Here is a 25,777-nt window from a genome sequence, read left to right on the forward strand (position 1 = left end):
GGTCATGACATACTCTACATATTTCTGTGGTGTTACATAGTGCCATAATGGTAGGATTTCTTGTGAAGGAGGAAGTGTGTTGCGAGTGAAGCTGTGAAGGAAGTTGTGAAGGAAGTTGTATCCCAGCCTGAATAGGCACGTGGTGTGAACAAGGAATACACACTTCCCAGCTGCACCGAGAGGCCAGGTTCTATTTTTCCTAGCCACTACTCTGAACAGCTTAGGGATGTCGCTTGCGAATCTACGCTAAATGACCATAAGTAGAATATGGCTGATTACTCGAAAACCAGTAATCTTACGACAGTATTATCTACTATCTTCATTTGATATAATGCATTCTTTCTCTGTTTCCTAGTAATACTTCAAAAAGACAGCGTGCTGAGTCAATTGCCTCGACACAGATCCCTCGACACAGATCCCCCGAGCCCAGGCCAGCACCACCCGGGATTTGAATGTGTTGAGTGAATGTCAACCACCACACAAACAGCCCTAGGTTGAAGGGAGGTTACCCACTGTCACCACAGCATGGAACCGAGTTTCCACCTCAAAACACCTTGGTTAGTTTAGTTTTACCGAGGAAGATCAATTCATGAATAATACTCCGTTGCCCCCGAGTATACTTTCTACTGTAAATGAGTTGACTTCCAAGTTTTTTTATTCTTTTTATAAAGACAAGAGTGAAAAGTCTTCGAAAGATGCTTCAATATGAAAATAAACTAGAGACTAGTAAGCAAAATTGTAAGAGTGGCATAAGAGTTGGCGGATGACTGGATAAAATAAGTGGTAAAATTGTGAATGCGAACAGCATACAGAAGTTTCATGAATAATGTGATACCGTGCAAGTGATGGGGCCCCACGAGTGTAGAACTCCCTCTCACTCCAGTATAAGTAGATATCGAGGAATAGTTAATGAAATACATCCTAATCTAAAGGAGGGAGGGGAGGCATGCACAACTAGCGTCAGCACAAACGATCACTCATAACACTATCCACTTCTTACGGCTCTGATACAGACGGCACCAATAAGTTACACACACACACACACACACACACATATAAATGTTTTACAGTAAATCGTTTTGCGTAAAACAGCGCGTGAAAATTAATCTGAGCAACATTTGATAATTGTTATATCAATGTGGTGTACGTTTTCCGAAACTACTTTTTTAGTTATCTTTCATCTGGCAGCAAGACTGCAAGGCAAGCTCACATTGCTCTGGTGCCACATCAAATGTGTAACTTAATTACATCCTTATTTTTCCATATTATGGATTCCTTTGCAATTATGTACGTAATGGTTAATTTTCTGATATAAATTTCTAATGTTTAGTATGTAGACTTAGGAAAATTATCCCACTCGATGGACGTACATATCAGAGGAATAGCACCACAGGCAGGGCCTGTGAGAGGCGGGTGCAAGAGCACCTTATTCCCGGGCCCAGGGGGACGTCCAAAAGAGTGCCCTGAAGCTTCCTGTTTTCTCAAAAAATTCAGAAAATCAACAGAGCGCTCCATTTCACTTGTCGCATCTTCCATACTCATTCTGGCCTTACAACTCATGGTATAAAACCGTTGTGGAAATAAACAGGATGACTAATGGAGAAGGGAAGGGAAAAATGTTTCAGGTCATGCAGCTGGTGCGAAGATGTGATCCGTCTGTCAATCATTCTGAAACAGCATTATCAATTCTACGAGGGGTGTCCTTTCTCCAAATGACCTCCTATCCCATACTGAAGACCATAGTTTGAAAAACTTTTCATCTGCAGATGACCTTAGACCTGCAGCACTACTTAATAAACACGCACATGGAACACTGGCTTAATTAAAAACAGGATATCTGGTCACAACAGAAATCCTTGAAAAACTTGAATCCGATCTGCACCCTTCTATCACCTTCAGTGATCAACTACGTCCGCTCAGTAGCAGTCAATCTATACTAGTTACCTGATCACATAACACACGATGTATAATCACCACACCTCAAATGCCATAAACAATGAATGCCCCCAGAATACACAGCTAGAGCAACTTGAACCAATTTAGAAGAAAAATAACATTATTTACAAAATTCATCCTCTCCACTCTCAAACTACTTTCCCATCAATTTGGTCATCCTCTTAGAACTTAAACATTAATACCTATATCATACAAAAGTGAGCTGCTTTGTAACCAAAAAAACATTCAGCATCTACACTACGAAATAAAAGTACGTACGATGCATTCTCAGTGAACATACTTAGCACAATTTTTTTTTTTTTTTTTTTTGCAACAGCACTGGACTCCTACCCAAAACACCCTACACACAATCACCAAACCTAAAACCAGAAACAAAAATTTACTCGAAGCTTCACACGACGGCAACCAATCCTTCCAGACCTCCACTTCGCCTAAAGGGACACTAGCAAACAAAACATGTACACACTGTAAGGAATCGACAAGCAAAGCAAGTGTCCTCCTACCTCGGCTTTAAACACCACCCATATGATACCCTAGCCCCCAAGGCATGTATCAATTACTTATTCTCATCTGCATATCTGGATACTGCCCATCTCTCCAACATTACAAACACCTATTCATCACATTACAAGGCCCCTCATTCCCAAGATGCAGCTACCTTAGTAAGGACACTGAAAGGTTATTCCACAATCCAGTAGCCTCACACAGACATGCACGTAACTTCACCACACCAAACTTGACCTGTGGCGCCGCCTAGTCAACATGGCTAGCGGGAATCCTCGTAGAATGGGATCCTAAATATAACGGGATTTGACGCTACAACTTTGGTGTTCACATAAAGCATGGACCTCTGCAGTGGATCAGTTACTGCTGTCGACCGTGAAGGATTCACGTGTCGCCCGGGGTCGAACCCGCTTTGATCTGAATCTTAGGAGTCAACCCAGCTCAACACCCCCAGGGGTTAGTCGTAAAATGGGTAATTGGCTTATGCTAATATATATATATATATATATATATATATATATATATATATATATATATATATATATATATATATATATACATATATATATATATATATATATATATATATATATATACATATATATATATATATATATCCCTGGGGATAGGGGAGAAAGAATACTTCCCACGTATTCCCTGCGTGTCGTAGAAGGCGACTAAAAGGGGAGGGAGCGGGGGGCTGGAAATCCTCCCCTCTCGTTTTTTTTTTTTTTTTTTTTTTTTTTTTTTTTAAAAAGAAGGAACAGAGAATTGGGCCAGGTGAGGGTATTCCCTCAAGGCCCAGTCCTCTGTTCTTAACGCTACCTCGCTAATGCGGGAAATGGCGAATAGTTTGAAAGAAAGAAAGAATATATATATATATATATATATATATATATATATATATATATATATATATATATATATATATATATATATATATATATATATTTCTTTTCTTTTAAACTATTCGCCATTTCCCGCGTTAGTGAGGTAGCGTTAAGAACAGAGGACTGGGCCTTTTTTGGAATATCCTCACCTGGCCCCCTCTGTTCCATCTTTTGGAAAATTAAAAAAAAAAACGAGAGGGGAGGATTTCCAGCCCCGCTCCCTCCCCTTTTAGTCGCCTTCTGCGACACGCAGGGAATACGTGGGAAGTATTCTTAATCCCCTATCCCCTATATATATATATATATATATATATATATATATATATATATACTTATATACACACACACACACACACACACATATATTCCTATGAGTCCACGGGGAAAATGAAACACGAAAAGTTCCCAAGTGCACTTTCGTGTAATAATCAAATCATCAGGGGAGACGCAAGAGAGAAATATAACAGTCAGTTGATATACATCGAAGAGACGAAGTAGGACGCCATTTGGTATATATATATATATATATATATATATATATATATATATATATATATATATATATATATATATATATATATATATATATATATATATATATATATATATATATATATATATATATATATATATATATATATATATATATATATATATATATATATATATATATATATATATATATATATACATATATATATATATATATATATATATATATATATATATATATATATATATTCATGACAATAATAATGAGCAATAATAATAATGAAAAATAACAATACCGACAACCCCGACAACAAAAAAAGACTGGCATTAACCCATGACTTACCGTGACTTTTTAAATGTCATCGTGCATCCTGGAAGCCACAGCAACAAAGACTGCTTCTTCCACTCTAACAAAATCATCGATTTCGCAATAGCTTCACAAGGCCTGGTAGGTACAGCGATACGTACGTGCAGGGCGAGACCTTTGCCACCCTCGGCTGAGTACGCGCTGTCACTAACGTTAGTTCGTGGAATTACGATAACACAAAACTGGTAAAACTTTTCGTTATCTGTGGACCTTTAACTGCTGGTCGGAGAGGCACCAGCTACCCAATTAAAGTTTCCACTCTACCGTATCATTTCAGCGTTATCCGCCTTTCGAAACAGGTAACCTTGACGTCTCTGTAAGACAACTAACCTTAGCATCACTTATAGAAGGCTGACATTGGCATCTCTTAAAGACAGCTAACCTTGGCATCACTTATAGAAGGCTGACATTGGCATCTCTTTAAGACAGCTAACCTTGGCATCACTTATAGAAGGCTGACATTGGCATCTCTTAAAGACAGCTAACCTTGGCATCGCTTATAGAAGGCTGACATTGGCATCTCTTAACGACAGCTAACCTTGGCATCACTTACAGACAGCTAACCTTGGCGACTCTTAGAACCACCTAACACTAACAGTAACCTTGGTGTCTATAAGTTTCAGATATTTTTCACTGAGCTCTAGACGTAGTAATATACAGCATTAATATTAGCCCACTGATCACGACGGTGCGAGCTTTGAATACAGTGTTCTAGCCTTTGACCTAACCTCTAAGGATAAGGTAAGGTGATAAAACCATCCATTTATTGTCTCGTCGTACTCAAAGATAGTAACGTTGTGCTCAAGCGGTTATTTCCTGCAAAAGATTGCTAACCAGCCGGTGTAGAAGTCTGCATGACTTACCATGCACTTACCAGCCGCATGGCGTCATGAAGACAAACCCTCTCTTATTCTTTTTAGGAGGCAACACTCGGGGAAGCCCGCCGTAAACTAGGCTCCCGCCTCCCAGTGCATGCACGCAGCTCCCGTGCTTAATGCTAAGCTATCCCCCACCCCCCCGTTTTGAGGTTAGGCTATCCTGGCAGTGGGGAAGGATTTTATTACAACCTTGCGCACACGTCCCTGAACACCAGCACCGGAAATCCCTCCAATTTTTACTTTCTAAAAGAAAGAACAGAGAAGGGGGCCAAGTGAGGATTTTCCCACTAAGGCTCAGTCCTCTGTTCTTGACGCTACCTCGCTAACGCGGGACATGGCGAATATGAATGAAAAAAAATCATATATATATATATATATATATATATATATATATATATATATATATATATACTGCCGCGGCAATTAGTGTGGCACCATCATTTGTTTGTTTGCCCATATGTTCTTAGGTGAAAAGATAAAAAAATATCGAAATATATCATCGTATGATTAATATTTTCCAGTTAATCAGTTGAATACCAACGGTGGAGACTTGCAAATTGTGATATGACGTTATCATATCTCTGGCATGCTGATTAGACAGCGAAAACCTACCTTTTTTTTCGTGATAAAGTGATGCATGTCCAGTCCGGTGTGAGTACATCCGCTTTCTCAGCTTGGCAGAGAACACTTGTTTGAAAGGATTTCTCGCTTCATCCATCAAATCCCTTGTGGTGGAGATATAGCAAGAGAGAAAAAGGAACCCCCATCAACATTACGGTTAGTTATCTGGTTTTAGCTGGCGTCAACAGTGTTGTCCGTGGTATGTCTTTTTCTGCTAGATAAAAGTTTTTATATCAGTTGTTGCTCTCTCTACTACACGTTTGCAATCATATTCAGCTCACTGGAAGTCTTAGGGCAATCTTGTATCTCACGGTGAGTGTGAAGCGTCTGGGGTAAACCATGGAAAGGTCTGTGAGGCCTGGTTGTGGAAAGGGAGCTGTGGTTTCGGTGCATTATACATGACAGCTAAAGACTGAGTGTAAACGAAAACGGCCTTTTTTTGTCTTTTCCTAGCGCTAGCTCGCTGAAGGGGGGGGAGGAGGGGAGGGGGTGGATATTATTTCATGTGTGGCGGGGTGGCGACAGAAATGGATGAAGACAGCAAGAGTGAATATGTACATGTGTACACATGTATATGTCTGTGTATGTATATGCATGTATACGTTGAAATGTATAAGTATGTATATGTGCGTGTGTGGGCGTCTATAGCATATACATGTGTATGTGGGTGGGTTGGGTCATTCTTCGTGCGTTTCCTTGCGCTACCTTGCTAACGTAGGGGACGATGATTAAGAATAATAATGATAATAATAACAATAACAATATATATATATATATATATATATATATATATATATATATATATATATATATATATATATATTCCTAGCCATCCCCGCTACTGGGGTGAAGAGCTGCCATAGTCAGACACTTGGGTGTATTCAGCTTCGCCAGCTCTGGAGACCGAACCGCTAGCGATCAGTGTTTCAGAGGCCTCGAGCCCTTGAAGCAAAGCCATACTTGCAATAAACAGACGCTGATGACGTGTTACTGGCACTGTGATGACGTAGATACATTCCCTCACTCTGTACCACACTATCGCTCACCTATTCGCTCTGTCACACCTACCCCACTAAACCAAATTCATTTTGAGCCACATTTTTCATTCTGTGCCACACCCCCCCTTACACCGTGCCACCCCTCTCATTTTGTTTCCCCCTCCCCCTTCACTCCATGCTACACACCCCTCACTCTGTGCCACACCCACACCCTCACTCTGTGCCACCACCAGAGCGGAACACGACTTCCCTCGGCTGAATCTCCTGTCTCACTCTACTGGCTGTGCATTTAAGCTTATAACCGGTCGAACTTTATGTCCACTGTGCCATGTTCTACCACAGATCTCATGTCTATGCCACGGCTTACCAGGGGTGACACTCATGGGAGCCATGCTCAGCACATGGCTTTCACAATGCACCTTCATATGTTCCAAGAGAATTCTAAATAGACTTTGCGCTGTCGCTGTTGCATGTAGATCAATTGTGACGAACCTCGCCACCACCAGGCAAGAGACCACAGTGATATATATATGTATATATATATATATATATATATATATATATATATATATATATATATATATGTGTGTGTGTGTGTGTGTGTGTGTGTGTGTGTGTGTGTGTGTGTGTGTGTGTGCGTGTGTGTGTGTGTGTGTGATGCATATCAGTGAACTTTCATGTTCGTAAGCAGACGTTCGCCAGTAAAATTTCTTTAAATTTGAATTATAGAGGCCACGTAGATTGTTTGAAGACAAAGTATAACGTTACACTGACCAGGCTACGAAAAAATCTAACAAAACGGATGGCACTACAATGAATTAAAGAGAAAACAAAGGTAGACGAAAACACACGATAATTTGGCAACATTATCGATAAATAATCATCGCCAACGGATGAGGTCCAGAGCGGTGGCTCATATCTCTCTCCCAAACAATATGTTTGAAGAATGCTGCAGTCTCTGGTCTAACAGCTTTTATCTGTTGATGTCCAATGAATCTATGGACGTGCACCTCTCCACTCTGTCCTGGCCCTCCGAAAAGCTCTGATACGTAACAGCGGACGATTAATATACAGCGGCAGTTGTTACTAATGTATTTCACATAGCAATAGTCTCAGATATTCCAAGAGGGCCAATTCATTTTCCTCACACGTACTTCTGTCAGTGTATTATTTGTCAATTTTATCCATTTAACGGTTGACTGATCTCTGTCACTGTTTCAAGCTTGGTTGGCCTTGCGAGTGCAGTACATGCATTATGCTTCACTCGTCACTGGAAACTGATAAGTAATTTGGATGACCCAAGGCTGAAACGAGTGTTTATTGAGGGTCTTTCGTTTCATTGTCAGGAGCAAGTTTGCCCCCATCGGTTTCACTGTGAAATTTCTCTGTTAGGATTTTATTGTGGGCGGAAATGATTTGCAATACTTACTAAACAGCCTAAAATGCTTCCCGATGTTACACAAAGGCGAACAAGGTTGACAGGGGTAACACAATAGTAAACCTCTTTTCTCCCCTGACACGCACACTGTAAGATCTCCTGACGTCAAAATGAACGAGGGTCTTTGTCAGCTGGAAATTTTCAAAATCCTGGTATAACTCCTGTTATTAATCGCAGAGAATTACTCTATAATCGCCATTCTTAAGATAATACACAAGAGTTAAATCTTTTCCTGCTTCAAATCCAAACGGGTGGAATGACAATGGGGCGACAGGCTTGCATGGTGCAACATGATTTAGGTATGCGAGTGAAAATGAATCGCTGAAATAGCCCACTTCAGAATTAGAATATCAGGATTAAGAAATCAAGGTGTACATCCAATTTTGCACTGTCGACATTTTGTTAACATTCATAATCTATCTTTGTAACCCACAAGTTGCAGTTAAAAGCCACTGTCTATAGTTAATACCACCACATCTCTCTCAGTTGCGACGTTCATGGGCAACGTTGTAACTACTGTATACTTATATGTCTTTTGGTTCTTGGTATAAGCAGAGGATAAAGACGTATTATTATGATCCATTACTACTAGAACAAATTTAGTCAATATCACTCATAGCTCTACCCTGTAATAGGAAAATAAAGATGTTATTCCCTATGCGTTGGCAACTTTATATCATGTGATGTTTTTGTCCGCGCCCTTGGGTTCTTGGAGGGGGAGCAGGGGGAGGGGTAAATACTATCTTACATGCGCCAGCGTATGATAAGTATTAAATACGCTCGAAAACCAATAAATTGAACCTTTATTTCTCCACTTATGAAGTACGTGTAAGTAGTCTTGGTTAAAAATCTTATGATTCGAACTCCAGATATTCAAAAATGTATCTATGCTTTATATATGGTTTACAGGTCAAGAAACGGGGCAAGTTTAAGTGTAAAACTCTTCCCACAATACATAAACAGTAATAACGAATCTTTAACTCACTGTTGACGCTGCATTGTCACCGTATATTCATTTCTCAACCTCAAATTCAAATATTTCATTATCACGTGAAAATACAATTAGGTGTCCGCAATACAGAAGTACTGTAATAGTTGTAACTGGCTTCGAATATGTTGGTAACAAGTGAATATCTTATACTTACATTACTGAATGATTTCAAAGTCCGAACACATTTCATCAATCTGTTCTGTCGATTTAAGACCTTTCACGATTATGTCTCAATCTAAACCCAGAAAGTATGTTAGCATTCCTAGATATAACGCTCATCTTTAGTATACTCTTCCCTGCGAAACAAATTTTACATTTTTTATCATCATCCTTATAGCTTTATTCCATCTTCTCAACTAGTTTTGTATCCTAGTTTTATTCTTGCCACAAAGTATCCCCAAGCTTTTTTTCCTTCCGTATGCATGTTATCCTAAACCGCTATGCATTTCATCCTTCTGCTTTCTATTGCCACTGCTTTATTCTTTCTTAATATCTTCTCCATAGATCCTTTCTAAATTTCTTTTGGACAACCTTTAAACGTCAGTCTTTTTCGACGGTATATATATATATATATATATATATATATATATATATATATATATATATATATATATATATATATATATATATATTTCGCCATCTCCCGCGTATGCGAGGTAGCGTTAAGAACAGAGGACTGGGCCTTAGAGGGAAAATCCTCACCTGGCCCCCTTCTCTGTTCCTTCTTTTGGAAAAAAAAAAATAATATATATATATATATATATATATATATATATATATATATATATATATATATATATATATTGTTAAAGCGGCTAATGTATTATAAAGTCTGGTAGGGTGTTTTTCTCCATGTTTTAGTTGACTAGGTTAGCTTAGGTCAGATTAGTTCAGGTCAGGGTTTAGAGTCACAAAAGACTTTGTTGTGCTTTTCGTCTTTTCCCCCCGACTTGTTGCCTCCAATAACACTGGGCAAAAAGAGCAAAAACTCTATCCTTAATGTACAAATATAAGTCACATATTATACATAGTCATGTAGGGATACACATTGACTGGAATTATTATGTGTGGTAGATTTTAAGAAAGAGACATAGAGTATACGATGAGACTGCAGAAGGTACAACAACATGCAATGGCGTGTACGAGTGCCACGGTCGACGTGTCTCCTGCAGTAAATTCTGCTGAGGGAGCGGTGAAGTTTGAGTGAGTGAATGTGAGAAGAGTCAACGAGACAGAGTCTGAGGTTTGTTTATAAATGTGGTGTTGTATCATAATAGAAAACTGTTCAAATTCTGCTTGATTAAGAAATGAGTTCTGTCATAATGAAACGCAAGGGGGCCCATTGTAAATTAAAACGTTGCCATGGTAACGCAATTAAAGTGTCATTTACAGTGTGTTCAAAGGGGTATAGTTAAAGAGAGTTTTAGGGGCATGCCTAATTGACGTAAAGTATGTGAAACTTTAAATTTCCAAGTAAAATACATTGAGTTGTATTTTAGCTTAGCGTTCATTTCTTGCGTTTGGTTAGTTTTCGCCTTTGACTCGTACAATTTATAAAAAGTATTTGAAAATTCAATTCGAAAGCTAAAGATAAGTTGAAGTTACAATTTCGGATTTCCTACCGTCTGGAAGTTGACCTTTGTTCCCTCGATGGCTTTTGATGTGTTTTGCACGATTGTGATAATGTCTACAGCAAATCCCAACCTTTTGAGATATTCCTCCTCCCCTTAATCCAACGAAGGACTCCCTGTGAGAACCTGGGTTTTGGAAGGGGGAAATAACATAAAGTAGTGATTTGCGACAAATATTCAGAATCGTTCAAAAGACAACGAAAACCATCAGACCAATAATTTCAACCAAACCAAACCGAACAAACCTATCTAACCTAACAAACCTATCCTAACCAAGGCTTTGGACGTCCGAAACGGTAATAAAGACCTAAAAATAATTCTGCAATGAAATAATGATTATCGTTATACTTACGAAATACACCTAATACCATACGTTCAAGTTTAATGAGATTGATTATTGGATCAAATGGATTCTTCTGGTTTTAGTTATATGTTTTTCTTCCCCTATTTTAAGTCGTTAACGCATCCTTAGGTTGTTATTTGTATGCATTTCATAATTTGCAAAAATGAAAGTATATAACTAGTAACACAGTGGAAATAAATGAAGTAAAATATTTGATAATATATCGTTTAACTCTATGGTGCTGACAAATCGGGAAAAATAACTACTGCGTAGCTCTAAACTTGTGTGGTTAATTACTTGTACTGTATAGGAAGGTAGTTAGGTACACACTCGTGGGACTCCATACCTTTAACTTTCTATGCGATCATAGAACCTCTTCAATTATGTATGCTCTCTGCACTCGCCATGTCTCCAGTCATTTTTCTGTTGATCCACCACTCTTGTACTATAAGAGTATTTCTTTACATCCTTATTAACACACTTAATTTCACGTTATATCCTCTGCTGCTTTAGCTTTACATCTTAGGTCTGCCCTTACCTCCTCCAAGCTCTTGTTCGCTCTAAGCGTAGTCCCCAGCGGTATATGGCAACCTTCAGAAAACGGTATTGTCCGAGACAACTTAGTTTTTTAGATTTTCAAAATTTTCTGGGACATGGCTCGTGATATACGAGGGGAGGGGATGGGAAGTTTAAAGGGTGGAGGGGTCCCCAAAAGGCTAATAGGGTTCTTGCTTACATCTCTCCAAGCCTTATCGGTCCCAGTTAAACAGTAATCAGGTCGACCCTCTTTCTTCCAAAGTAGGTAAATTTAAAAGCTTCTAGTCTTTGCCTGTAACTCTCTCTCTCTCTCTCTCTCTCTCTCTCTCTCTCTCTCTCTCTCTCTCTCTCTCTCTCTTATATCTGTTGCACTCTGACTTTTCCCGTGAGCTCTTTGTTCCTCTTTAGGTGTGGTGACTAAATCTGACAAGTATATTCTAGTTTTAGCCTTTTGTAGGATATGAATAGCTTGTTAACAACTCAGCTAGGTATCTTCCATTTGGCTAGAGGTCTTTTTCTTTGACAGTTAATATAACTAATGTTAATTCTCTATTGCCTTGAAGCTTCATACCCAACTTGAGTATTAGGTAACTTCAGAATGCCCATAGTTTTTTAATAGGAAGTGCTTCTTTGCCCTTTTAATCTTTTAGGCATTTTCACGCCAGGCCTATAATCTCTGTAAGTTCAATAAACTAAAAATCATACTTTTACCCTTTGTTTAAGTAATTACGTGCAAGAGAAAACTTCCAGAAGGTACAGTTCTGATACTTGCCTATAGCCCAGAGAAATGTAATTAATATTTGTTTATATTGATTTTATGATTACATCATTGATGCCATAAATGCTCTAGTATTGTCATAACTTTTTCATCCTCGCCTATTCTTTCCAGGTATTGTGACGTGACAAAATGATGTAAGTATTAGTAATTGTATTTACTATGATTAATACCTTATTTTAGGGAGATCCCAAGATAAATTGTACACATACACATATGTATGCACAATCAGTAAGATACATGAAGTTCAAGGACTTGTATTTTTTTTTTAATTACCTTGGTACTTGGCATATGTGAAGGTTGGTGTGTGTGTGTGTGTGTGTGTGTGTTACATACATATTCAGGAGACATGGTAGGTATATACAAAAATAGTGTATTGGGTAAAGAAAGACATTTCTTTCATTTCATAGTTAGGAGGGGGCGAAGGTTCCGTGAGCGTTGAAGAAAGTATGGAAGGCGAGAACGTTATCTCGGAGAGCAAAAATGGATATGTTTGAAGGAATAGTGGTTTCAATAATGTTATATGGTAAGAGAGATGTGTGATAATAAAAAGTGTGGTTGAGAGAGCAAAAGAGGTTGTATTGAAATGGTTTGGTCACCTGGAGAGAGTGAGTGAGGGAACTGTCTGAAGATTTTTCAGTCCTTCCTGAAAGATATTAATGACTCAAAAGTTATGTAAACCTTACTTGATTTCCTTTTCTAGCCTGTTTTATGACAGTTCCATGGCTATTTCATTTTATAAAAGTGCCCTTCAAGAAACCCTTTGCATTACTTTTAGTGCAAATTTGCCAGGGCCTTTCTGGTATAATTTCTCTAGTCCTTGTTTTTGAGATCAGTTACCTCTTCCTTTCAGCCCAATTGAAGCCTTTCTTAACACTTAGAATTGTTGCAGTCTCCTTAACATTGTCTTTTAAAACTCCTTTTCTTAAAGCTTTAGGTTCTGGAAGTTGTGAATTACATGCAATTTCCAGTTTTAAGAATCTTCATGTTTCTTCATGATGAGCTCTTATAGGTTAAGGTAATCCAAGACCCCTTCCCCTCTTTTTTGGCACTGTAAAACAAAAGTTCTTTTGTTATCTACACTTTCAGTGGAAAACATCATGCTTTGTACTGAGTGAAATGCCTTCGAGTTATCTTTTATTCATTCATTTCAATATAGATTACTGAGGAAACCATTTTGTTTTTGCATCTTTGAGCCTTGAAAATCCTGTGGGCAATGATTTTTTTTTTTTTTAACAAATGTATATGGAACAAGAAATTTGTCTTTGGCTCAACCTGGGCTTTATGCAGGAACATATGATATAAGGAAGGTGGCCTTTACTTTGGATTATCTTGCTAGAGGTCACTAGAAGGAACCTTTTGGCATTAGTATTCCAACTTCTTAAAACAGTACCTTAGTTTAGACATGATGGATCTTCTCATCAGACTTGGGTTACAGCCCTCCAATTCACAAGTGAAAGTAATTGATCAGTTGCTATGGTTTTTCAGTGTCTTGAAAAGCCTTTTTCTTTAAACCATTCTTAATGTGAGTATGCTCTCAGTTGGTCATGAGAAACTGCTGTACAGAAATATAGGTTTTGAAATTTGAAAAGCCTTTTCTCTGAGTGTCCTGCAAGTGGTTTCCACACCAATACTTAAGGATTTGTAATGATATAAACACAAATAATCCCCAAGGATTTTCATGTTTGCGTGTGGGACAGCACATCTGAGAGCGAATGTCTTTCATGTTTCAAGACACATTTTTTGAGATCCTGAGATAGAGTAATATTGATTACTGTATGTTCATTTTGAAATTTTGTGCTACATCTGGTATTTTGACAATTTTATAATTTTTTAGGGAGATCCCAACTTTTCATCTGCCTGCTCAAATCATGATGGATGATGATCCTAGTTTGGTCAGAATACCTGAAAATTTAATAAAAATGACAGACATGGAACAGGGGCCTTTTAGTGTAAAAGGGGAAAACATCAGTAGTAAGATAACACTCAAGACTGGAAAAGAATTAGAAATGGGAAATGATTGTGTAAGTAATGAAAATATTAGATATCCAATGCTTCAAGATTCATTTGAACCTTCTGATTCTGAACTTACTGTGTTAAGTGAACATTATATAGAGGATATGATTCGCACCTTGCCAAGCACAAATGCAGTTGATTCAGATATCAGTGATGAGACTCAATTCAGTGACAGTGTTACAAACGGAGAGTTCTTTGGAATCTATGTACTTCCATCAGAGAGAAGGAAGAACTCTCCATACTTGGTAAGTAGAAAACTCATTCTTTGACCCTTTTATTCCCAAAAAGAATTAGTTGTTAATGTTGATTCAGATAGATTTTACAGAACTATTATGCATTAGTGCAGGAATTGGGTTTGCATATACTTTGTGGATTTATGAATAAAATTACTCTTTAAACAACAGATGTAAGCTTAAAAATGGTCTATGCAGTGTTGCAGCAGCCACCTATTCTTTTCCACATCAGTCTAGATTTTTATATGGGATGCTGTTTCTGCTTGCTACTTCTCAGTGAAGCATTAATTTCTATTCTCTTATTTTTTCAAGAGTTTCTTTTGAAGTTCTCACTAAAGTAGGCTTGTGGAAATGTTTATCATGTATTTCAATGATTCTCATCAAGTGTGTGTGTACCATGTTGGAGTTTGGACTATTGATTCTTTTTTTTTTATATTTGTGTGAAGCTCAGTATTATAGTACAGTACCTTACAGGTACAGCATCAAAAATCCAGACATCAAAATTCTGGGAGCTTCAGAAAGCAGGGAAATGTAATAAAGATGGAATTATTTATTTATGTTCCTATACAGTTTAGTACTTATTATGCAAGCACACAAATCTTTAAAAATAACAGAAAAAGTTACTATTATTATTCCTATACAGTTTGGTAGTACATGTATTTTATACTGTGCATGTTCCTTGAATTTAAGTAAATAAGAAATATTAATTTTTCTTTTTCTTTCACTTTACTTCACTCACACTAGATGTCCTTTCATTAGGTCATGATGCCTAGGCCACGTTAGTTGAGGAAAATAAATGTACTGGTGTATTGATGTGCTAGCCTTGGACAAATACACTAAGTGACCAGGAGTTAGAATTTTGAAATGTTCAAATCCTGGGCCTGCTGTTCGCCCATACCCAACCCAGGTGTTCATCCTCCCATTAGGGCTGATCAAAAATTGGGTACCTAGGCTAGGGTGTGTGTTTGTGTGCATACATAGGAGTAAAGACATGTTACACATATACAAAGTTTATAGACAGGGCAACATGAGTTTAAAATTTTCTTCATAAAACATGAATGGTTAAAAACACTTGGTATGTAATCTTCCCAGCAGCCAACTATAAATATCATTATATTTACATCTCCTCCCCCCACAAACATTTTCAAAAAACAACAAATTTAGGTTGCTAAGGAAAGAAAGGTAAAGTTTTACAGGCTCTGTTGATTTCTAATTTTTTTTTTTTATTTTTTTTTATACTCTTACCCCACATTTTCTCGGATCATCATAGCCCTCCTTATTATAGTTATTTGTTAATATATAAGGAGTAATGCTCCAAATTACATTCCCACAATAAAGTTAACTTTTATTTATCATATCGAGTTCACTGATATGTTGTTGTATAAGTTCACTGAAATGTTCTTTTCCAAATCCTAAGTTTTTTGTATGATGCTCCTAAACTATAACTTCAGGCCCATAGTTAACGAGTGATAGGATCTCATAGATAATGTTGTTGTTGATGAGGGTGATATCCTGATAGATACACCTGATTTCTCTGCTAGAGAAAACTGTTTTCAAAACTTTAAAACTGATTTTTTCCCCCCAGGTAAAGGGAAAAGCCATAACTACAAAGAACATGACTCCAGTGAAGTTTATTGTTTCTGGGGTAAAAGCTACACAGCAAGTCTGTGTATCCATGAGATACATAGATGAATTCTATGAGAATGAAGCAGTAAGACCTTGTAGAAATCATCAAGATTGGAAAGAAAAATCAAATACCAGTAATTTTAATTTTTACATAACTACAGCTTGTAGTTATGTTATAACTGAATCAGGTCATCCAACTGCTGTATTAAATATCCAAGGAAAAAACACTGCTGGTGATGGAACCATCAGATTTTCTGTAGTCTTCCTGTGTTTGAATTCATGTGAACCTCATAGATTAAGAGGAAAGAGGATGAAACTTGTCATCACTCTGAATGACCATACTAGGTAAGCTTCTTACCTACTAATTTGTTAGTAATGCCTTATAGGGACATTTGACGTTTCAGTGAATTCATATGATGAGAGACAATGGTCTTGTAATAAGCAGACTCACCACATTCAACAGTCCTTCAAAGTACTCAGTCCAACCCCTCTTTGCCTCATCTCTGTCCATTACCACTTCTCTATTTGCTCCCTTCAGTGGTGTTTTTTGTTCTCTTGTTTTTCTGACTATTATACTTTAAAAATCAATTACAAGAATAAGGCACATGTGCAAGTAGGTGGAGAGGAGAGTGAGTGGTTCCAGTTGAAGGTGCCTCTGGAGCAGGGATATGTGATATCACCATGGCTGCTCAATCTGTTTATGGATAGGGTGGTAAGGGAAGCAATTACTATTTCTCTGCTTTCCTCTGTGAGCTTCTTAACATACAGCTTACATATTTTATGTTCTTCCCTCCTTCTTTACTGAACTTCCACTAATACATTCCAGTCGAGCAATCAACCATATGCCTCTTTCTACTCTTCCTTGGCATTTCTAATCTCTTCTATTCACCATGCATTGCCCTTTTATTCCTATATCTCATGAACTAGTATCCAACTATTAATTCTACAACCTTTAATAGTATTTCTTTGAACATTTTGAACAGCTCATTCACACATGACTGCATCACTACATTCACTGCCCTTCCATCCAAGCTTTCATTTACCTTCCTTTCATACTGGTCCCTCTGTTTCAACCTCATTGGTTATGATACTGTCACTGCAGTAAATCACATGATTCATATTAATCATGGCTCCTAAGCCCCCTTATATGTATTATGATATACAAGAAGGCCAAATTTTATAGAAGGATGGAGTGAAAAAGATTTTGAGCAATCAGGGCCAGAACATACAGGAGGGTGAAAGGTGTGCAAGGAATAGAGTGAATTGGAACGATATGCTATACCGGGGTCGACATGCTGTCAATGGATTGAACCAGGGCATGTGAAGCATCTGGGGTAAACCATGGAAAGTTTTGTGGGGCCTGGATGTGGAGAGGGAGCTGTGGTTTCAGTGCATTACACATGACAACTAGAGTCTGATTGTGGATGAATGTGGCCTTTGTTGTCTTTTCCCAGTGCTACCTTGCGCGCGCGTGCAGAGGAAGAGGGTTGTCTTTCATGTGTGGCGGGGTGGCGACGGGAATGAATAAAGGCATTAAGTATGAATTATGTACACGTGTATATATGTGTACTTTGAAATGTATAGGTATGTATATGTGCGTGTGTGGATGTGTATGTGGGTGGGTTGGGCCATTCTTTCATGTGTTTCCTTGTGCTACCTCGCTAACGTGGGAGACAGCGACAAAGTATAATAATAATGAAAAAAAAATCATTCTTACCATATGGATAAGTAGTACAGGTACATAAATATTGATACATATAACACTGTCAGATATAGGGTGTTTTGGTCGAGGTGGTGTGCAAAGTGAGAGGGTTAGGGAAAATGATTTGGTAAACAGAGAAGAGGTAGTAAAAGCTTTGCGGAAGATGAAAGCCGGCAAGGCAGCAGGTTTGGATGGTATTGCAGTGGAATTTATTAAAAAAGGGGGTGACTGTATTGTTGACTGGTTGGTAAGGTTATTTAATGTATGTATGACTCATGGTGAGGTGCCTGAGGATTGGCGGAATGCGTGCATAGTGCCATTGTACAAAGGCAAAGGGGATAAGAGTGAGTGCTCAAATTACAGAGGTATAAGTTTGTTGAGTATTCCTGGTAAATTATATGGGAGGGTATTGATTGAGAGGGTGAAGGCATGTACAGAGCATCAGATTGGGAAAGAGCAGTGCGGTTTCAGAAGTGGTAGAGGATGTGTGGATCAGGTGTTTGCTTTGAAGAATGTATGTGAGAAATACTTAGAAAAGCAAATGGATTTGTATGTAGCATTTATGGATCTGGAGAAGGCATATGATAGAGTTGATAGAGATGCTCTGTGGAAGGTATTAAGAATATATGGTGTGGGAGGCAAGTTGTTAGAAGCAGTGAAAAGTTTTTATCGAGGATGTAAGGCATGTGTACGTGTAGGAAGAGAGGAAAGTGATTGGTTCTCAGTGAATGTAGGTTTGCGGCAGGGGTGTGTGATGTCTCCATGGTTGTTTAATTTGTTTATGGATGGGGTTGTTAGGGAGGTAAATGCAAGAGTCCTGGAAAGAGGGGCAAGTATGAAGTCTGTTGGGGATGAGAGAGCTTGGGAAGTGAGTCAGTTGTTGTTCGCTGATGATACAGCACTGGTGGCTGATTCATGTGAGAAACTGCAGAAGCTGGTGACTGAGTTTGGTAAAGTGTGTGGAAGAAGAAAGTTAAGAGTAAATGTGAATAAGAGCAAGGTTATTAGGTACAGTAGGGGTGAGGGTCAAGTCAATTGGGAGGTGAGTTTGAATGGAGAAAAACTGGAGGAAGTGGTGTTTTAGATATCTGGGAGTGGATCTGTCAGCGGATGGAACCATGGAAGCGGAAGTGGGTCATAGGGTAGGGGAGGGGGCGAAAATTTTGGGAGCCTTGAAAAATGTGTGGAAGTCGAGAACATTATCTCGGAAAGCAAAAATGGGTATGTTTGAAGGAATAGTGGTTCCAACAATGTTGTATGGTTGCGAGGCGTGGGCTATGGATAGAGATGTGCGCAGGAGGATGGATGTGCTGGAAATGAGATGTTTGAGGAAAATGTGTGGTGTGAGGTGGTTTGATCGAGTAAGTAACGTAAGGGTAAGAGAGATGTGTGGAAATAAAAAGAGCGTGGTTGAGAGAGCAGAAGAGGGTGTTTTGAAATGGTTTGGGCACATGGAGAGAATGAGTGAGGAAAGATTGACCAAGAGGATATATGTGTCGGAGGTGGAGGGAACGAGGAGAAGAGGGAGACCAAATTGGAGGTGGAAAGATGGAGTGAAAAAGATTTTGTGTGATCGGGGCCTGAACATGCAGGAGGGTGAAAGGAGGGCAAGGAATAGAGTGAATTGGAGCGATGTGGTATACAGGGGTTGACGTGCTGTCAGTGGATTGAATCAAGGCATGTGAAGCGTCTGGGGTAAACCATGGAAAGCTGTGTAGGTATGTATATTTGCGTGTGTGGACGTGTGTATGTACATGTGTATGGGGGGGGGGGTTGGGCCATTTCTTTCGTCTGTTTCCTTGTGCTACCTCACAAACGCGGGAGACAGCGACAAAGTATAAAAAAAAAAAAAAAAAAAAAAAAAAAAAATAACACTGTCAAGGGCAAATGAGAGTTGGGGTGAGAGAGTATCATTAAATTTTAGGGAGAATAAAAAGATGTTCTGGAAGGAGGTAAATAAAGTGCGTAAGACAAGGGAGCAAATGGGAACTTCAGTGAAGGGCGCAAATGGGGAGGTGATAACAAGTAGTGGTGATGTGAGAAGGAGATGGAGTGAGTATTTTGAAGGTTTGTTGAATGTGTTTGATGATAGAGTGGCAGATATAGGGTGTTTTGGTCGAGGTGGTGTGCAAAGTGAGAGGGTTAGGGAAAATGATTTGGTAAACAGAGAAGAGGTAGTAAAAGCTTTGCGGAAGATGAAAGCCGGCAAGGCAGCAGGTTTGGATGGTATTGCAGTGGAATTTATTAAAAAAGGGGGTGACTGTCTTGTTGACTGGTTGGTAAGGTTATTTAATGTATGTATGACTCATGGTGAGGTGCCTGAGGATTGGCGGAATGCGTGCATAGTGCCATTGTACAAAGGCAAAGGGGATAAGAGTGAGTGCTCAAATTACAGAGGTATAAGTTTGTTGAGTATTCCTGGTAAATTATATGGGAGGATATTGATTGAGAGGGTGAAGGCATGTACAGAGCATCAGATTGGGGAAGATCAGTGTGGTTTCAGAAGTGGTAGAGGATGTGTGGATCAGGTGTTTGCTTTGAAGAATGTATGTGAGAAATACTTAGAAAAGCAAATGGATTTGTATGTAGCATTTATGGATCTGGAGAAGGCATATGATAGAGTTGATAGAGATGCTCTGTGGAAGGTATTACGAATATATGGTGTGGGAGGCAAGTTGTTAGAAGCAGTGAAAAGTTTTTATCGAGGATGTAAGGCATGTGTACGTGTAGGAAGAGAGGAAAGTGATTGGTTCTCAGTGAATGTAGGTTTGCGGCAGGGGTGTGTGATGTCTCCATGATTGTTTAATTTGTTTATGGATGGGGTTGTTAGGGAGGTGAAAGCAAGAGTTTTGGAAAGAGGGGCAAGTGTGAAGTCTGTTGGGGATGAGAGAGCTTGGGAAGTGAGTCAGTTGTTGTTCGCTGATGATACAGCGCTGGTGGCTGATTCATGTGAGAAACTGCAGAAGCTGGTGACTGAGATGGTAAAGTGTGTGAAAGAAGAAAGTTAAGAGTAAATGGGAATAAGAGCAAGGTTATTAGGTACAGTAGGGTTGAGGGTCAAGTCAATTGGGAGGTGAGTTTGAATGGAGAAAAACTGGAGGAAGTGAAGTGTTTTAGATATCTGGGAGTGGATCTGGCAGCGGATGGAACCATGGAAGCGGAAGTGGATCACAGGGTGGGGGAGGGGGCGAAAATTCTGGGAGCCTTGAAGAATGTGTGGAAGTCGAGAACAGTATCTCAGAAAGCAAAAATGGGTATGTTTGAAGGAATAGTGGTTCCAACAATGTTGTATGGTTGCGAGGCGTGGGCTATGGATAGAGTTGTGCACAGGAGAATGGATGTGCTGGAAATGAGATGTTTGAGGACAATGTGTGGTGTGAGGTGGTTTGATCGAGTAAGTAACGTAAGGGTAAGAGAGATGTGTGGAAATAAAAAGAGCGTGGTTGAGAGAGCAGAAGTGGGTGTTTTGAAATGGTTCGGGCACATGGAGAGAATGAGTGAGGAAAGATTGACCAAGAGAATATATGTGTCGGAGGTGGAGGGAACGAGGAGAAGAGGGAGACCAAATTGGAGGTGGAAAGATGGAGTGAAAAAGATTTTGTGTGATCGGGGCCTGAACATGCAGGAGGGTGAAAGGAGGGCAAGGAGTAGAGTGAATTGGAGCGATGTGGTATATCGGGGTTGACGTGCTGTCAGTGGATTGAATCAAGGCATGTGAAGCGTCTGGGGTAAACCATGGAAAGCTGTGTAGGTATGTATATTTGCGTGTGTGGACGTATGTATATACATATGTATGGGGGTGGGTTGGGCCATTTCTTTCGTCTGTTTCCTTGCGCTACCTCGCAAACGCAGGAGACAGCGGCAAAAAAAAAAAAAAAAAAAAAAAAAAAAAAAAAAAAAAACTCAATAATACATGATAAACTTTGACAGTTTTTCTGTTGATGTTGACCATGCATTCATTTAGGATTGGAGATAAGTGGATAATAAAGGGTTTGGCTGTGAGAGATTACATAAGCAGTATTATTTTACTGTTTAATTTTCCAAAAGAAGGAACAGAGAAGGGGGCCAGGTGAGGATATTCCCTCTAAGGCCCAGTCCTCTGTTCTTAATGTTACCTCGCTAATGCGGGAAATGGCAAATACGTATGTATGAATTGTATTTTGAAATATTTTGTACATCTTTAGTTTTTTTTTTATATCTTTTTCTTCTGCAGCTCTTCATTAGTAGGGGAAGAACATTTCACCATACGTGCATGTAAAAACGTAAAACGTGATCACAAAGAGAAGAGTGCATATGCCATGAAACACAAAAATTCGCCAGCAGAGGAAGATCAGGGAGAGGTAATTACTAAACAGTCTATACATCTTTGTGTGCTTCCTTCCTCTGGCATTTATCAAGCCATTTTTTTGTTTTTCCTCTCATATATATAAAACAGCTACCTTATTTTATTTGTTTTCTTGGACATAGCACACCATTAATGGCTAACAGATGTGACCTTTCAAAGTTCAGACTTATTACAGCTTCATGTGGCACCTAAAGGCCCCAGAGGAATAAAATACTTGTTTGGTAACTTTTTCATTAGACCACTGTATTAACAGCCAAAGTATTCTGAACATTACTACCTTGTATCTGCCTTTAATCAGATTACTCTACCCAGAATTCTTACCACTCAAACAATGAGTATACTTAGCTCTGGTGAGCTTACAGTGATATATTGTATAATATATACACATCTGCTCACAATTTGGGGAATAGTACCTTACTGAAACTTGCAGAGATATACTTGTTGAAATAATACATTTTTACCAAAGTGAACAGTTTAAGGAATCTCACTCTGTACCACTGATTAACAGGATCTTCCGAGAATCATTAAGGTTGAGCATAAAAGTTTTGAAGAGTCATGTCTCTCCTGTGACACCTCTAAAGGGAGAAATGATGATGCACCAAGGAAAATTACAGTAAGTCAAATAGATATGACTTCTACCTGTATTAATCATAGATTAGTCAGAATTTAAAGATATGGTGTTCAAACGTGAGCATCTTTTATTTATGAAAAATTTCAGTTTTATTAGTGGCTGTGGCAATTAGATAACAACAAAGTAAGATTTCTCATTTCTGGACTGATGCATATGAGCATTAGAGAGAAACTTCTTACATGGGGATAAAACCACATTGTACTCTTCAAAAGAGGGCATCACTTGTATTTCACCCTTCCTGACCAGTACAACTAAGGCTTATGCTTATTCATAGAGGCCCAACAATCATACAATAACCTTTCCAGGCGTCTGATTGACTTGGTGGTGGAGTGGCATGTCTTTGCAATTAGACTTCATCACTGACTTGTTCACAGTTACTGCTTTGTAGAACTTTTGAATTTTTTTTGTCTGTGATATTTTCATCATGAACATGTATCCTGTTCTTTTATGTGTGTTTCTTGACATCAATTTTGTAGATACAATAAACCTCTGTTCTCAAAAATACATGTGGAAATTAGTGGTTTTTAATAAAAATTCTGATTATTTTATTTTTTCTTTTAAGTATGTTAAATAATTCAGAAATTGCCTGTCCCTTGCTTTAATTGAGGGTTGTGTTTGGCATAAATCTCACTCAAAAAGAACTGCATAAAGCGAACCGATATACATAGAGGAGAATGGGATTTGTTCCGCAGCTTTGTGGTCAGCACTGGTAGATTTCTGTTGCCTTGACATTATGTAGCTCTGGCTCTGGCACATTATCTTCTTTGCATAATCATTCATAAATCTTCAGAGCTTAAGACATGAGGTGAATGTTACTAAGGCTGCTTTACTTCTCCTCATGCTTTATGTATAACAAGAGCTTTCTCTCTTTTCCATTGGTAGATTTTTAACCCTTGTGGTTACCTTGGCAGACAGTGGAGTAGAGCGGACCAAGGCACTTTGAATTTTTTCTGTTTTCTTTATTTTTCAGATTGTAGATTCTCCCAGGATGTAAGAATGTCCAAGCACTGATGCTCCTTCAACAGTTTCAGTGTGTTATAAGATTTGAAGCTTTATTTCTAAGGTCAGAGCTGCGGTTTTGGTGCATTACACTTGACAGCTATAGAATAGATGAGCTGATGCAGCTATTCTTTGTCTGTTTCTGGTGCTAAAGTGGGAAATGGTGATCAAGTATGAAAAAAAATTCTAATGCCTAAATCACTTTGATAATGGTGTAGAATATTTTTTTTTTCTGCCATGAACTTCTGCATTCACTCTGCTTTTTAATGTTGTATTGCTTGAAAAAAAATCACTTACCAATGCTCACATTTTATATCTGTTTATTTACTGTCAGTTTCAGATGAAATCCAGGGAAGATGAAGACCTAATCCTCAATTTGATTGACAGACTGGATGGAGTTAAATGGTTTACCAATTAAATGTAAGAGTAAGATTTGGTAGACATCATGAAGCTACTGGTGGTACCTGTGACTGACAATTGTTGGGCATCAAGTTTCTAATTCATAAACTGCATTTGCCATTTGTAACATTATATAATAATATATCTTATTTCAGTATTCATCAGGCAGTTAAATCATCCTGTTAAAATTCATCATGCATTTTAGTAAATAGCAGGGGTATAAACAGTACTCAACCTGTTGATGGAACACCATACTTGGAGAATTATTAACCCACTGATGTGGGATGCCTCCAGCAGTTGACTGCAAGTGTGTCATACAGTCTGGGGAATTTGAAAATCCCAAGCATGGTAAATAACACAGAAAAAAGGCAGGAAGTGATGTCTGACAGCTACACAATGTTTCCACATACTTCACTCATATTTTTTTCCACTCAGCTGTTTGGTAACCAACACAATGCCATGGTGGATAGTACATCATTTTTGTGCTGTCCAAGCAGGAGAGAATATTTATATCAATAATTCTAGATTTTTGTACAAAATTTTTGTAGATGTATATGAATAAATGTCTTAGTAGTACAGTCATGGATTGGTGAGAGGATAAGAGCTAAGGAAGGAGTAGCACTACTCCTGAAGCAGCTGTGGGAGTGTGTGATAGAGTGTAAGGAGGTAAATTCTAGATTGATGTGGGTAAAACTGAAAGTGGATGGTGAGAGATGGGCAATTATTGCTGCTTATGCACTTGGCCATGATTAGAAAGATTATGAGAGACAAGTGTTTTGAGAGCAGCTGAGAGAGTGTGTCAGCAGTTTTGTTGTACAAGACTGGGTATTAGTGATGGGTGGTTTAAATACAAAAATAAGTAGTGTGGCAATTGAGGATATAAGTGGAGCATATGGGGTATTCAGTGTTATGAATGGAAATGGTGAAGAGCTTAGTGGCGTTGTGTCCTTCATAACGAGTGGTGATTGGGAATAGCTGGTTTAAATAGAGGGATATACAAAGGCATACATATGAGAGTATGAGAGATGGTGAACGAGCATTGTTAGACTACATATTATTTGATAGGCATGTAAAAGAGAGACTTTTGGTCGTAAATGTGCTGAGAGAAGCAGCTGGTGGGATGTCTGATCACTATCTTGTGGAAGCAACGGTGAAGATTTGAGGAGGTTTTCGAAAAAGAGGAAACAATGTTGGGGAGGAGTGAGTGGTAAGAGTAGGTAAGCTTAGAAAAGAGATTAATTGTAGAATGGCAAAAGGTGCGAGTAAATGAAGTGAGGGCAGTGGGTGAGGAATGGGAGGTATTTCAGGAAGTAGTGATGGCATGTGGCATGCAAAAGGTGGGAGGTCAGCAAATTAAAAAGGATAGCGAGAGGTGGGATGAAGAAGTAAAGCTGCTTGTGAAGGA

The 25,777-nt window shown here is 38.6% G+C and overlaps 1 protein-coding gene across 6 annotated transcripts; it reads left to right on the forward strand.

Moving 5' to 3' along the window:
- Positions 1-5,700: 5,700 nt before the first annotated feature.
- LOC139753248 (uncharacterized) lies at positions 5,701-24,533 on the forward strand. Of its 6 annotated transcripts, none has more exons than XM_071669500.1 (8): positions 5,701-5,864; positions 12,536-12,558; positions 14,259-14,682; positions 16,256-16,641; positions 22,212-22,338; positions 22,852-22,956; positions 23,945-24,037; positions 24,314-24,533. In XM_071669500.1, exons 2-7 carry the CDS (start codon positions 12,554-12,556, stop codon positions 23,966-23,968), a joined length of 1,071 nt encoding a protein of 356 aa, XP_071525601.1. In that variant the 5' UTR covers positions 5,701-5,864; positions 12,536-12,553; the 3' UTR covers positions 23,969-24,037; positions 24,314-24,533. The 6 variants fall into 6 exon arrangements, with proteins under 6 accessions (XP_071525601.1, XP_071525597.1, XP_071525600.1 ...); XM_071669499.1 differs by lacking the exon at positions 5,701-5,864 and adding an exon at positions 10,276-10,378 and having other exon boundaries at positions 24,308-24,533; XM_071669498.1 differs by lacking the exon at positions 5,701-5,864 and adding an exon at positions 10,276-10,378.
- The last annotated feature ends 1,244 nt before the right edge of the window (positions 24,534-25,777 follow it).

This window comes from Panulirus ornatus, chromosome 14, assembly GCF_036320965.1.
Source record: "Panulirus ornatus isolate Po-2019 chromosome 14, ASM3632096v1, whole genome shotgun sequence".
NCBI classification, from domain to species: domain Eukaryota; kingdom Metazoa; phylum Arthropoda; class Malacostraca; order Decapoda; family Palinuridae; genus Panulirus; species Panulirus ornatus.

Coding starts and splice junctions, on each gene's coding strand:
- LOC139753248 (XM_071669496.1), top strand. Junction 22,339..22,851: donor CAGAGGAAGATCAGGGAGAG/GTAATTACTAAA, acceptor ACTGATTAACAG/GATCTTCCGAGAATCATTAA. Junction 22,957..24,307: donor ATGCACCAAGGAAAATTACA/GTAAGTCAAATA, acceptor ATTTACTGTCAG/TTTCAGATGAAATCCAGGGA.